Source organism: Pelobates fuscus, chromosome 12 (genome assembly GCF_036172605.1).
Source record: "Pelobates fuscus isolate aPelFus1 chromosome 12, aPelFus1.pri, whole genome shotgun sequence".
Lineage (NCBI taxonomy): Eukaryota > Metazoa > Chordata > Amphibia > Anura > Pelobatidae > Pelobates > Pelobates fuscus.
The window spans coordinates 83,602,258-83,618,234 of NC_086328.1; the positions used below are offsets into that span (position 1 = coordinate 83,602,258).

General features: G+C 41.3%; 1 protein-coding gene across 1 annotated transcript; it reads right to left on the bottom strand.

The window, feature by feature from the left end:
- Nucleotides 1-193: 193 nt before the first annotated feature.
- On the bottom strand, nt 194-14,871 carry LOC134579244 (uncharacterized). Its single transcript, XM_063438462.1, has 4 exons — nt 13,404-14,871; nt 5,064-5,220; nt 3,846-4,046; nt 194-1,372 (listed from the first exon to the last, which is right to left on the bottom strand). Exons 1-4 carry the CDS (start codon nt 14,148-14,150, stop codon nt 831-833), a joined length of 1,647 nt encoding a protein of 548 aa, XP_063294532.1. The 5' UTR covers nt 14,151-14,871; the 3' UTR covers nt 194-830.
- Between the last annotated feature and the right edge of the window lie 1,106 nt (nt 14,872-15,977).

Here is a 15,977-nt window from a genome sequence, read left to right on the forward strand (position 1 = left end):
ATTGCTAGGTAAGGGATTAAGTAACACAGTGATTTGTAACCTTGATAATACAAATGTTTGGCTACATTTTCCAGGAAAAGGAAGTCCACAATCCTTTGCGGGTGTTGCTAAACCCTGGAGACACAAAGTTGTGTGAAATGAATGGCAGATTAGATAACTGCATAGACAATGGAAGAAACAATGAGAGTTTGTGTGACTTTATTAAACATTATTGTAATATCAGTGCTCAATACTTTTCATTTTACATACAGTCAGTATGTACAACATGTAATATACAGTGAATTGACTCTAGATCAACATTTTACTGGAAAACAGAGGTTCAAATCTAGAAATGCATACCAAAACTAAACAAATAAATCTATCAAATGAGAGCCCTTGTGTCATCCATTGGATCTGATATATATAGCATCTACTAACTAACACAAGAGCTTGAGATTTATCTTACGTAAAGGACCCCTCTGGCACGGTGAGCTTCATCTCAATGTACAAACCTTCTTCACGCCATTTTATAAATAGGGAGCTAGTGATAAGCGGACACCAGTGCCCAGTCAAAGGCTTCCTGCTTGACGCCATTTTCATATGTTTGGGGTTACTGTTTGTAAATGGTTTTTAACCACTTAAAGTATGACGGTGTCCAAGACCTCCTGGCACCAAACTGGCTCAGATGAAGTTGTTTTCGGAGTTTCTCTTTAAGTGACTGTTTTCACACTTAGTGCATATTTCTGTGTTTATATTAGTGGCGAGGGCAGCAGCAGGCTCTTTGACCAGTTGAGCCAGATTAAGATTTGCACTCATCTGGTTTGGCCAAAAGTGATGTTACCAGGCTTCATCTAGGCCTCTCCTCCCTTTTTTTTAAACAGGTTAACTGATAGCAGATCCCGAAAGGATTTTGCCCTCGGCAGTCTATTTTCTTCCAGAAATGAGCCTCTTAAGGTATTCTGAGATCTCTGGCCACATATTTCAAGGTTCATCTCAGAAGCTGCTGTTCGTGAGATTTTGCGCATCATAACTTTACTCAGAAACCTACCCCAGGAACCTCTGTGGGCCTTTCGAACATCTCCAACACTTGCAGAGAGGGAGTGGAATTTAGGAGGTGGTGGACTGAAAGGACACTCAGAGTGAATGAGTGTAGCAGCTGAGGTCCTACGAGTTGGGGGTCCATGGTCTGTTGGAAGGGTAGATGACCCAGGCCTACAGCGATATTTGAGTGCCAGTTTACAGATATAACGCTCTACCCTATGGCGCTGCTGGATGACTGAATGAGGTGGTATGGAACACTGGGAGTACTCAAGAGTTCTATCTTCCTCCATGTAAGTGATGTTGTCTTTCTTTGAATGGCAAGGAGAAGGGAGAAGAAATGTATCCAAGGCTCCTATAGATAAATGACACATTAATTTAGCTAATATAGATCTTCACATATCTTTTAATAGGCAGAACGTTTTGGTAAGGTGGAACACTGAAAAACCCCTTCTTTCTAATTCTCTGCTACACGTAGTCAAGCATCTTTTTTATTTATTTTTTTATTTTAACATTACAGTTTTCCTGTTAATGTTTAGATTCACAGCACCTTTGGTAAGGTCATCATTAATGATGACTTATCCAATTCAATGCATCTTTTAGAAAAGAGTTGGGGACATACATCTGCCATACTTCCACCGTTCCAATGCTGCTCCTAGAGAACCTCTAAAACCAATGCTTCTATATGCAAAGCATTAGCAGTGTTCTGCATTATTATATAAGATCCAGAGGCATGTTCTTGGTAGTGTTTTATATTGCCCAAGAAAAGCAACAGCATCTGTGCACCAAAACCACTATATTTAAGCGGCCTTGTTAATGTTTGCATAATTTGCAGAGACCCCTGACTGTGACATCACCATTGTGGATCTAGGGGCCATGAGGGACCAGGAAAGGTAAGATTTACTTACCCGAACCATGTCTCTCGTGGGCACTACCATAGTTTTCAGATCCTGGTGCATCAGCTGCCAGAAGTTGACGTCAGCACTGTACTGTCGCGCATGCGCAAGAGTACAGCATTGAGGTCTGAAGAATCCCACGAGACTGGAATTTCAGTGAAATTCCAACAGTCAATTTGAGTATTTCATAATCGATCTTTATGAAATGCAAATTTTTGTTATCGGGATAAAAGATCCGTTTTAACATATAATTCTTTTGGTGCTTAGTGTCCCTTTAAATTTCCCTGATGTCTGTCCTTAAATTATGTGAGATTTATACAATTGGCATTAGTTAGTTGACCTAAATAGATTAAAAGCTTAATCATTCAACCTAACTCACCTTTTAATGAGATAGGTTAGATGACTAAGCTTTTTTTTATCCATTTAGGTCAAAAAAATAATTTTCTTAGTCATTGTAATCAAAAAAGTAAAACAGAGATTTGAAACTTTCTCAGATCTCATGCACCACATATTTATTTATTAGAACAGCGATAGACAACCTTCTGGTAGCGCTGTGCTAAAGTAAAACGTTTAAGTGCCGTTGTGTACCGGCCCTATTGCAGTGGATGCTTTGTGAGATTGTATATGTCATTTTTGCTGGGTGGGATGTCTGTGATGTTATGTGAGTGTACATACCGGCTGTGTGTTGTGCATCTGTTGTTTGTATTGTGTGCGTAGGAGTTTTTCTTGTAGGGTTTTGTGTGTAAATACGGGCTGTTTGTGGTATTATAAACGTGTGTTTGTGGCAGGAGTTGTTTGTGTGAGTATTTAATGTTATTGATTTGTGGGCTCCACCGATCATAACTTCTGACATGCCTGTTGTGTAATGTGTGCTCTGTTTGTGGTAATTATGTGTGTGGGGCTGTCTGTTGTATTATGCGTATGTATGTGGACTGTTTACAGTATTTGTGTCTGTGTGCATGTATGTGGGCTGCTGATGTGAGTTGCCTGTGATATTTGTGCGTGTTGTGTGCAGGTTGTGGGGTAGCTCTTTGTTAGAGTTTTTTGCCACCTCCCTCTTGCCTACCTTTTGCCAGGGAGGGGGCATGAATTCTCATTAATCCCTAATAGTTCGGTGTTGAAACTTGTGGTATGAATCTTTCACATGTGCAGACCCATTCTGCCTCTGTCTCCGGTCTGAAGCGTTTCAGTGAACCAGAGATTTGCCAAGGTAACCTGCAGCAATTCCCTGAATAGCTGAGACGCACTGGATTGTGAGGGAAAGTTCCATGTGGTGTATGCATCTGCTGTAGGTGCAGGCAGCAGGTTCCTTTGCATTCTGGGAGCTGGGGCATTCTGGGCCAGCTAGGAAGATCCTCTGATCTCCCCACCTGGCCCATTTGGATCCAGCAGCCTCACATGGCCTGCATAGGCACCGGCATACCATGCATGGCATGCGTGTCACAAGTTGCCGTCCACTGGTCTAGAATGTTATTTTAACTATAGGAAATAAAGTGTACGGTTCACATAATCAGATATTTGTGGGCAACTATAGAAGGAATTATGCTAATAAGGTTTTTTTTAAATATACATACAACATATTAGGTGAAAAGGCACTTTTAATTTTCATTCTTACATTAAAGGGGCTCTTTCGGCACCCTAACCACTACAGGCAGTGTTTTTGCCATAGTAAGCTCTCAAACCTTTTATGACACTAAATTGTCAATTTTTGCTTTAGCATATCAGTGCAGACCAGAAAGACCACACGGTCCTTCTGGTGTGCACTGCGATAACATCCTAATCATGGATATCATTTGTTACCCAAAAGTACCAGCTGAAACACTATGAGTGCATCTGTGCCAGAATATGCCAAGCCATTAGACAAACTCTTCCTGCAACAGTCCTAGCAAGTACTGTCTATTACTATGAGTTTAACCGTGCCTCACGCCTCACCTGCTGACATGGGTCTCCTTGCACTTCCTCTCACGCTTCGTAGTTCTTTCCTGCGCTCTGCAGTGAAGTCTGTAGACCAAGGTCTAGCAGCGGAGGTAGAGCAATTGGACTTCAACGAAAACTGGGCACAACTGGATGTTTCACTGCACAGGGACGAGCAAGAGGAGGAAATGGAGTCCAAATCACTCGACTCAAAGAAACCTGCAGTGATTAAAAAAAAAAAAAAAAACACCACACAGAACATTAGTTACAGTATTAATTTATTTTATTTTTTTAAATTATGAATTACCTCTGCATCCAACTACTGAGTTTTTCATATGAAATACACTTATTATCCAGCTGATCTAACCAATTTAAAAAAATATATAACTAAACCTTGGGGTTTACTTGGTAAACATCAAATAGTAGTGAACTGAAAACCCGTTTGCAAAATTCAGCTGATCTGAAAAAAAATTCTCCAAATCCAGTACAGTCACTTAAATTTCACAATTCTATTTTCAATTCCAAATTTAGTGGATGTGTTGTGTATATACATAGTAAATGCTCTACCACATGGTGGCGCTGTTGGTAACATTTAAAGCATTCAATAAAGCAAAGTGTGCACTGTTCTCTCATAAGGTTCCTGTATTTGAGGATACAGCACTTTAGTACTTTAGCTTGCTGAAGTCCTTTACGTGTGTAGTATGTCTTTATTAATTATACACCTAACGCTGCACTTCGAATGCAAAGGGAGGGTTTACAAAGGCTGCAGACAAGAGATCTGCAGCATTTCAAAGCTGTTTTTAGACACACTACACTGAAAAAAAAAAAACATCTAAAAGGAAACTATAGCGCTAGTTGTTTTTCTGGCACTATAGCTCCCTATAGTGTCCCCCACGGAAACCACTTAATTGGGCTAATGTTGGTTTGGTCCTTAGAGTGTCTCTTTAAAATCACCCCAAACACACATTCACTCTGACAGATCCTATGGTGCATCATTACCCAGTATACCTAGAAGGCTTTGGGTATACAGTTATTCTGGAGCAATTATCGAAATGCTGTGCAGCTACTATGGGAACTAAATAAATGTCCCTGCCCACTGTTCCACTTTTAGCTCTTCTTCCAATAAACTGCTCTTTGTACTATGTGTAATTCCTGTCTATCTCTGTTCTATAGTCTGAATTACTTCATTATGTCCTATTCCACTGAACAGTTTTGTTGAGGACTGATTTTCCATACCAGAGCTAGGTGCAGATATGCAGCTTCCAGTCATCCTTCTTGTAAACAGCAGATCACTTGTTACCCCAGAGCTCCCCAATCTGAAGCGTGGAGGCAATGACCCAGCTCCAGTTCTCGGTAGTGCCGGAAGTTCTGAGAGTAGTGTGGAGAGTGATGGCTGAAAGAAAGAAAAGGAAATGAAATGTCACTATAAATGATGTGACCCCTTACGGACCAAGATTTTTTTTTGTTTGTTTTTTTTTAAATGCAGTACATTAGTGACAAAATTCTTTGTAGCACTATTGCTATTGATTGAATTCACCCATACATATTGTATATTGTTTTTAAAGGGCAGATAGGGTTTCTCTCATACCTTGTATATGTACACATAACAACATTAAGTTTGAATACAATATTTAAAAATGAGAAAAAACATACAGCAGGTGCAACTAAAGTAAATTAACTCAAAACGGATTTATTTATTAGTCCTGATTGGTAATATGCTCAATATGTCTAGGATTGCAAATAATTTTAGATCAATAAAGAACAAATATGGATAGGAGTAGAGTATGGTTTTAATGCAATTGCAACATTTGCAAAATTTGGCAAGCTGAAACCACAACTTTAATATTAGTCACATAATCAAAAACCGCAAAGCCAAAAAATATATTTGAAGAAAGTACATGCACCCAAACCTTACACTAGCCCTAGCTCAGAGGGATTCTATCTCACTGCTGACATCAGCAGAAGGTTACACAGGACAGAGCGCTAGTGGCGGCTAGCCCCTCTGACTTGTTGGGGTCTACCCACTTAAACCTAAGATATGCCATGCTCTTTTCAAAACCAGCTGCGTCTCCAGTTATCAATAAAGGGGAGAATTGAAACTATAATCATGCTAGGATAGACACGTTTTTATTTACAAACTTATCAATAGTCCTTTTAATGCCAACAAAAACTCTGTGTGTGGGACAGGTTGCTACCTCCCTTAATGGATTAGCCTCCTTTGCCAAGCATTCAGCACTCTGTGACTGCAGAATGAGAAAGGAGATCATAGATGAGATTAGGTGATTAACTTTAAAAACAATTGAATTTAAAAAGTAGGACAGCCACAAGAAGTGACTTTGCAAACGCTGTAAATTTGCTGCGCATAACCACTAGCCTCCCAATGCTTCCCTATAGGGAAAGATTGTATGGAAATTACAATTATTTAAATACACCAACATATTCCGCAACAAAACATGTATGACATACTCAGGGCCGGTGCAAGGATTTTTGCTGCCCTAAGCAAAAAAAAATGTGCTGCCCCATTTGCTCCACCCACACATGCAGACTGACACACACATACTGACCCATGCAGACTGACGCACACACATGCACTAACCCATGCAGACTGACACACACACACATACTGACACATGCAGACTAACGCACACACAGGTACTGACCAATGCAGACTGACACACACGCACTGACCCAAGCAGACTGACACACACGCACTTACCCATGCAGACTGACGCACACACACATGCACTGACACATGCAGACTGACACACACACACACGCACTGACCCATGCAGACTGACAAACACACACTGACCCATGCAGACTAACGCACATACAGGTACTGACCCATGCAGACTGACGCACACACACACGCACTGACCCATGCAGACTGACAAACACACACTGACCCATGCAGACTGACTCACACACACTCACTCACCCATGCAGACTGACGCACACACACACGTGCACACGCGCACATGCACAGACCCATGCAGACTGACGCACACACGCACATGCACACGCACTGACCCATGCAGACTGACACACACACACGCACTGACCCATGCAGACTGACACACACACACTGACGCACACACAGACACACGCACTGGCCCATGCAGACTGACACACACGCACTGACCCATGCAGACTGACACACACACACACACGTACTGACGCATGCAGACTGACACACACACACACGTACTGACGCATGCAGACTGACACACACACGTACTGACGCATGCAGACTGGCGCACACACTGACCCATGCAGACTGACGCACACATACTGACGAATGCAGACTGACGCGCACAAGCCCTGAGCCATGCAGACACACGCATACACACTGACGAATGCAGACACAGACACACACACTGGCCCATGCAGAGAGAGCAGAGCGTCAATGTAGAAAAGGTAAGTAAAACTACCTTTTTTATGCACTCGGAGGGGTGCCTAAACTGCTAAAAGACACAATAGCATAAGGAATACAGTATATGTTACTATTCCTGACACTAGAGGGTTCCTTTAAAGTACCACTTTAACAAAAGAATGTGGTTAATATTCTTAGCACTAACAATCTAATAACCTCAACTTGCTGTGAAGTTAAATAACAGGTGACAGAAACTCTGCTTAATAAATGCCCCTTTGTTATGGACCCTCATTGTCAAACTGATTCATTAATAGCTTTCATGCAGAAACAAGGATATTTTAACACTTGTGCTTTTCACCTCCAGTAAATCGGAATCATTTGTAAGAAGGATGAGTGTCAAATGTAACACTACTAGACCCTTTTGTTATTATTACAATTATTATCCGACATTAATGAACAAATTCTGCACCTCTGTATTCAGCACGGTTAACGACTAGCCACAAATCTAACAGAGTTATTCACGTTGCACACACTTTGAATTCCAAGCAAATGTCACTTGTTGTGAATAACCCTGTAACTCCTTGCTGAGGAAGAGGCAGAAAACACACAGCTTTGTAGAACAGACTCTGTAAGCACACTTGCTTGTTATATGAACCTGTAATGGAAAAAATGGCTTACCTGAAATCACTCCCATATATATTGAATACACAGTATTTTTTTTATAAAGATACATGGTGTATTCAATGTAAATTATAAAGATTTACTCACTGTTCCTCCCAGCACCACTTCGTATGTGATACTCTTCGTGTAACACCCCCACCTCCTGGCTGTCCTCAGTTCTGCCTGTGCTACTCCTGAAGTCTTCTTTGATTGGCCCTGCTTGGGACACATTCCCAAGCAAGGCAAATTTCATCAGTGATGTCGACACACTGGAGTCATTGCCACATCACTCCATTCCTCTATACTCCCTAGCAACCACAGAGCATGTGCTCATGGAGAGCAGAGGGACCTCTTAAGGGAGATCTTTTCTGCTTGCTCTTCCTTGCAAACCAAATAAACAATATCCGGGCACACATAAGCAGTAGTTGTTCTCAATCCACAGACTGCATGAGCTGAAACTTTGCCCAAGTCTGTGATTTAGGATAGAGCCTATGTGTCCCTGGATATTCTTTCTTTGGTCTACAATTCATGAGGTGGTGGTAGTCACCATGGTCTGTGTGGCACCATAGTGCTGATTCTTTATCTTGATTGGTCAGTGATGTTTTATCGTTTTGCTCTACCTTGTCAGTTAATGCCTCTGCACGCTGAGGTGTTGACTGACAGCTAGCAGTAAAACCTTTCTATAATTACGTTTTTCTCCTAATCTGTGCATTTTCTAGCAAACCTGCTAGTACAATGTATAGGTACAATCTTATGCTCAGTCTAATGAATGTAAGTAGCAATGGAAGACGGGTGCTTGGTTTGATGAATCATGTTTTCTTTTAGATCAGGTGGATGGCAAAGGTGCATGTGAGCTGGGGAAGAGATGGCAGTGCTATGCTCTGGGCAATGTTCTGCTGGGAAACCTTGAGTCCATGTATTCATGTGATGTTACTTTGACACGTACCACCTACCTAAAGAATGTTGCATATCATGTACATCCCTTATTGGCAATAGTGTTCTCTGAAGGCAGTGACCTCTTTCAGCAGGATAATGCATCCTGTCATACTGCAACAATTGTGCAGGAATGTTTTGAGGAACATGACAAAGAGTTCAAAATGTCGCCTTAGCCTCCAAATTCTCAAGATCTTAGTTCGATTGAGCATCTGTAGGATGTGCTAGAACAACAAATCAGATCCATGGAGGCCCACCTCGCAACTTGTGGGACTTAAAGGATTTGCTGCTAATGTGTTGGTGCCCCATACCACAGGACACATTCAGGGGCCTTGGGGAGTCCATGCTTCAACGCATCAGAGCTGTTTTGGAAGCACTAGGGGGACCTACACAATCATACAGATTGCATTCGGATTTGACTGATATTTCAAAAATATCAAAAGCTGGAATAACACTACGAGGCAAGTTATGGCAAAATGCAACAGAAGGTGGTGATTCAAACTATTAAAACGACTTCTGTCTGCTGTATATTGCCACATGACAATGGGGCATCAAGGTAAATATATCTCTCACACACTTGATGTCATCATGCAAGTTTAAATGTTATACGCCTTTAAAAAAAATTGCAAAGATCCCTGAAGTGGCAGCTTTCCTTTGAGTAACCTGCATGAGTTCTGTCACAGCTTCCTACAAAAGGAAGCAGGTGTAGCTGTGAGTTTTTTTCATTCATAAAAAAAAAACCACATAACACAACTCAAAAAGTTTAAATAATCAATTTTAAGCCTTGTGAAGCAACGCTCTACTTAAGCGGAATAATTAATAACCAATTGTTGATATCTCGACTCGTTATTCCTTATTATTTTAAAAATTATATGCAATTCCAACATGCCACAACACTGTTATACTATGTGTATGAAATTGAGCCTGCTGATGCCGTTGTGGCGAGACAGGCACTGTTGTAACTACCTGCATATCAAAAATTAAAAATTAAAAAAAAAAAAAAAAGTTTAAATGAATTAGGTCCAGGCACTCAGGATTGCTGCAGGAAGGCAGGTTTATTGAAACAAAAAGTACAAAGTTTCGGCGTACACAGAGGCCAAAACTTTGTTCTTTTTTTTTTCAATAAACCTGCCTTCCTGCAGCAATCCTGAGTGTCTGGACCTAATTTATCTACTAAACTGGGTTTTGCCAACCCTGGCTCTGATAAGCACCTGGTTTCCTAAGTGTGCGTGCGGTATCCTCCGTTTGTGAATTACTACTCAGAAAGTTAACACAATCCCAGCAGCAAAAATTATAATGGCACTTTAGGCACAATTTGAAAGGAATTAATTAGGTGGAGTGTCATCAAAAGCTCTCCAAATAGTTCTGCTAAAACTTAGTCACTCAAGCAAAGAAGCTAAGCAGAGAAGGATGCGCAGAAAGTTCCTGTGGGACCCAGGTAAGTTTCAAACCATTCTAGAATGGCTTGACTACATACTGTAGTACAGAATCCAGCGAGTCCTGTCACCATAACTACTACAGATAACTCATAGAGAAGAGGGAAAGGGACCATAGACATGGCTGACACAGGAAGAAGTATACTGGAAAGAGAAAGAAGGGTACTAAAAACATGGATGATATGGGAGAAAAGGGAATTGGAGACGTGGCTGAAAGAGTAGCGAAGGGAACTGGAGACATGACCGGGGGGAACTGAACAGGGAACAACAGTAACTAGAGACTTTGCTGTCCCATGAATGTTGGGTATAGGTCGGAGATTTGATATCCGAGTAAGGAAGGATCTGCAATTATGACTGACTGCATAGAAAAGGGGACTAGAGATAAGGAACTGACATCACTAAAGCGGAAGCAAATAGCGATGTCAGAAGAGTTGGCTGGACAGAAAGTGCCTAGATAAGTATCAAACCATTCTAGAATGACTTGACTACTTACTGTAGTACACTACAAGGAGACTACTGGCACCGGAGCTACTAATGTTTGCTCAAAGAGATGATGGAAAGAGACTGTTGACATGGGGCTGACAGAAAAGTGGAAGAAGCTGGAAACATGGCTGAAAGAAGAAGGAAGGGGACTGGGGATGTGGCTGTTTGGGGAAAGGGAACTAGAGATAATGTTAACTGGAGATTAGAGAGGATAGTGTAGAGATAAGGGTGGAAAAATATGGTGAGACCAGGGAAAGTGTAGCTATGAGAAAGAGAGGATATTTATTGAAGAACGTGTGAGAAACTAGTTGGACCATTTTGTATTTAAGGGAATAGAACTTCTTGTCACGCCACATCACAAGGGGAGTGACTGTCTCCAGGCACCCGCTGGGTTCGCTCAGGCGCGGGAGCAGACTGGGACCTGGCAGGCGCATCTCGTTGTGGCGGCGTTCCCATGTGGTAATTAGAATGCCGCCTATCGCTTACCTCCTCCTGCAATGGGTCTGTAAACGTTAGAGACGCTGGCCGCTACAAGTTAGAACCTTTTAAGGTTTAATATTATCCCTTCTAGTGCCTAACCAATTGGAATGTGTGTGTGATATCACACACACACACGTTCACTGTCACATGCTTCTCTGCAGCCAATCAGAGAGCACCTTAGGCTATTTAAACCTTTTTTGTCCATTTCTCTGTGCCCTGCCGTGGTTTCCATTCTGGTTATCAGAGAGCGTGTTTCTGGTAGTGTTTCTTGCGCATTTTGATGTTGGCTATCCTACTGACATTCCAATCTCTGTATGCTTGATCTTTGGCTCAGCTCCTGACTATTCTGACTTCTATATTCCTCGACCTTTGGCTTGTTTAACGGTTTCGTGTATTCTGTATTCTTGTCCTCAGCCTGTCTTGGGTTTTTTTCTTTTTATACGTTAAATACACAGCTCTAAGGCCCAGGAATACATCCGTGGGTCTTCTTTATTTTATACTTAGGTTCTGCGCCTAAATATATCCTGACCCTTCTGCTGTTGCAGCTGTTTTGTTAAGAAAATGTATAAATTAGGGGGTGGGGGGGATTATTAAAAAATAGGTAGTATTCCCAGCCTTGCGCCTGTGGCATGTGCTGCGGCTGCTATGGAAATATCCTAGCCAATGCAGCTAGCACCAGCTTATGAGTAGAGGAACACAGTGACATAAATTATTCTGTTCAGATGCTGGCAGCAATGAAACCAGCATGTTGGCGTCATGGAGGAAGTTTGCCCTGCTTGGGGAAGTGTCGCCAGGAAACGCAAATTAATGTAGAGACCAATATTATCAATGGATGACCAGAGGTGGGTGTCACAGAACTGTAACATCTATCTCCGTTAGGACAATGGGGCACAGGAACGGAGGGTCAGTCAAGTCATGACAGGCTCCATTTAAAAAGGAAGTCAGGACACACTGCTCACACATCACACACAGCTAAGCCACACCACACGCATGATACATATCCAGCACACACTACACTCCCAACACACAGCCAGCACTCATTGCATGTATATGACACAAAGCAAACCCACGCACACAGATAACACACACCACACACTATGAAAAATGGGGGGACTGTGGGAGGGCAGAGGGTGAGACACTCATGGTAATTCACAAGACTGATTTTTTGCTAATTAAATCCAAATTGCAAAACTGAGGCAAAAATAGCAGTTTTTTTTCCAGATCAGCTATTTTTGCATCCATTTTTCATTTCAGATTTATTTTGTGAAAACTCAACAGTTCAGCAAATAGCTCTCCGGGGCTTTTGCCAGGGGCCCCAATCATTTTAATTCAAATGATTTTCTGTCAGAACACATGATAGATAGGGCTACCACTTTAGTCGCGTGGATACGTAGATTTAAAAAAAAAAAAAAAAAAAAATCCACACCCCTGTAGGGTATTGTTTATATTGAAATACACATGCACAAAATATCATTTTATTTTAATGAAATATATAAACATATAGGTGCATTTAAAATGATAATAGATAGGGACTTCCCCTTCAATGTCACACAGGATGATATTAGTGACTTTGAAGAATACTTTGCCCCATGTTCAAAGACATGGAACCCTTCACATACACACACACACCTTATACAAACAAAAACCTCTTAAGCAAGCAAAAACAGAACTATTAATCACCTCATTGTGACCTCCTGAAAGGTGCAAGGAAATACAGTAACATTTCCTCTGTAATACAGCTTCTGTTGTTTGTGAGCCTATAAAAACTCAGAGCCTCATATACAGAGTCCAGTTCTGGCTAGTCTATAAAAGTGTTACATGAGAGACAATATATGCAAATATCTACATGTGTGATAAGTCTGAATGATACAGGGTACATGATTGTAAAAAATATAAATAAAAATCTGTAACATAAAAACAAACCTCCACAATTTGTCATTGAAAGACTTAATTGACTATAAGAGGCAGGTTTAAGAAATTGTTATGCAAAGTTCTAAAAGTAGAGTACTCACCATGGATACCAATTGAATCGGTATTCACATTTCATCGGTAATTACTTACACTTTTACAACTTAACTTTTTAAGTCACCAGTTTCATAAATCTGATACAAATTTATCAACACAATGCATCGTTTGTTAGACTATTTTCTGGTGGCATAGCTGGGAATTAGGTAGAGTATGAGCAAAGGTAATAATAGTTTATTTGCTCACCTGTCTTTCGAGAGTAGACAGAATATCATTCCTTTCATTTGGCTTTGATTTTCCACACCTTGCATCTTCCGCATACTGGTCCTGTTCTGCAGACCTTGACCTGATCCATTCTGTGTTCTGGACCTCCCGTGAACCCATTCGCCTATAGCTGGACAGGTTTATGTCATGAATTCTTGGAGGTTCTGTTCCTACAGGACTAAGTTGCGTTATTGGAATCAGTCCATTACACCTTTCTCTGACCCGGTCCATAACAACTTTGTTCTTTTCTTTTAGATCTTGCTTTGACGAGTTTTTCTCTTTGGGGTCATACCCTAGCTCAAATACATCTGATGTGAATAGGTCCTCCAGCTCTTCTCGATAGTCCCCTGGTTCTGGTTTCTTAGAGTTGACTTGGTCCATCCTCAGTTGATGTTCTCCTAGTCTGACAGTCTTGGATCTCACAGTTCGTTCATTCCGTATCACTTCTAGATCTTTTATGACCATGTCTCTCATTTTTAGTTCTACTTGAGAGATATTGGTTCTGACCCAGAACAATTCCTCCTCGTTTTCTGGCATATTTTTGTAGATTTTGGGTCGTCCCATTTCCTCCTTCTCTTTTGCTCCTCTCAGTGCTCCCTCGACCCTCTTCTCAGCTTCTTGTCTCATCTGCTGAAGTTCCATCAGACCTGCTGTGGTCACATCCAGCAATCTGCAGACAGACAACCGATCTGCCTCCGTTCCATAATAGGGCAGCGGATGGGGTCCCATCGTTCAAAATCCTATGTGGATCGAACTCTCTGACCTAACGTTTGTGTTCAGATCATGGAGAGAACAGAGGTCATGGGTCAGGATTCTAGCAAGAGGTCCTGGTGTAACCCGACACCTGATGAAGAAGCCAGGCGAAGATCTAACTTTTAGTAAAGAATGTCACAGGCTGCGTGGATCCAGCTAACGATGGACTGCTACGGGATCTGGCTCAATAAGGGAAGAGATGCAGAAAGATATTAAATCGAATTCCTCAAAAGATTTAGAATGCGAGCAGAGAGCATCCGAACGCTGCCATAGAATCCTCACACTCTTTGTCCGACCCCAGGCGCCTGGGATTTTAATTCCAGTGACGTCACGGGAGGAGGACTACCGCTAGATGGACAGAGATAAAGTAGGAGGCGGTAGGAGTTAGCACTTGTAGGAAGGAGGGGGTATATAGTCGTTACTTATCTTCTGTCTATAAAGTGTTTGGTTTTTGTTTAGCATTCTTGAACTCCTTAGAGGGGCATCATAATGTTTTTAAGTGGAAAAAAAAGCGCTAGGCGTCCTGGTTATAAAACTAGAAGTACCCTCCAGATCTGGATTCAAATTCCACAGTCAGGGCCCTAGGAAGGGGGCAGTGCCCACCCCACATTAATTGTACTCTCAAAATGCTTGTGCAGCTCATTCTTGTTATTCTAAAACTTCATGATGCAGTGAGTGAATTAACAGATTACATGGGCAGAATGAACGTTTAGAATAAACAGTAAGGGAAGGATTGTGTGAGCTGAGAAGCAAAGGAATTGAAACCAAAATAGTAAAATCCTGAAAAATAAAAACAACACAAAAAAAACCTTCAAATAAACATATAAAGCATGCAGACCTGTTGAATAAGTTTGTTTGACCCAATTTTAGAATGGTGAATATGCATAGTTTAATTGAGCCATTTTTGTTCAGACATTGTAAAAATAAAGATTTAATTTACTTTTGCCATTGTAAAATAGATGGTAACAGGTAGAGATTCCAGCATTTTGAAGACAATTGATTTGCTTTGATTTTTGCTCATGCAGCCTGCAGAGATTACAGAGAAAATTGCAGTGAACAAAAAAATATCCATTGAGCTTCAACTCTGCGAAAATATTTAGTTAATGAGAGAGGTCAGAAGAGAAAGGGCAGGCTGACTTAAGCTGGGCAAAAATGCCACAAATATTCAAACAACCACCCTGTGCATGAGCGGTGTGCAAAAAGGCATTTCAAATGCACGATTTACTGAACCTTGATGCTGATTTGTTCCAACAGCATAACTCCAAATTGAGAAGATAGTGTCGAGTTATATTCCTGTCAATTAAGAACAGAAAGACGTGGTTACACCGTACTCTTAATCGCAGATCCTGAATGACTGAACATTAGAAAATAAAAAAACATTGCCTGTCTCACAAATTAAAATGTCCGCTGCAACGTTTAAATTAAAATGGTATTTTTAAATTTTAGTTACATAGCTGAAAAGAGACACGCGTCCATCGAGTTCAGTCTTTCTCACATATTTTTTTATTAAATTACCTTATTGGACCCATGTCACTTGTCCCCTCCCCACTTATTTTTAATGAACCTCTATTAAAGTTAAAACTTACCGTGAATCCAGCGCCAGATGAAGTTCTCCTCACTCCTCATCACTGATTCACTCTCCTAGGCCCAAGGAAATGCTTCTCGTAGAAGCATTGTTGGACCATGGGCACATGTGCAACAAACGCCACAAATGCACTGAACAAGAGGGGTGGACATACGTAGGAGACAAAAAAAGCGCAATTCATGTAGGGAGGTGAGGAGGGCTGTAAGCGGACACATTAG

Excerpts from the sequence above, each read along its gene's own strand:
- LOC134579244 (XM_063438462.1), bottom strand. The coding sequence starts at position 14,150 with ATGGGACCCCATCCGCTGCCCTATTATGGAACGGAGGCAGATCGGTTG. Across the intron at positions 4,047-5,063 it reads CATATCTGCACCTAGCTCTG|GTTTCTTTGAGTCGAGTGAT; the intron begins GTATGGAAAATC and ends TAATCACTGCAG. Across the intron at positions 1,373-3,845 it reads AAGGAGACCCATGTCAGCAG|GAGCCTTGGATACATTTCTT; the intron begins GTGAGGCGTGAG and ends ATTTATCTATAG.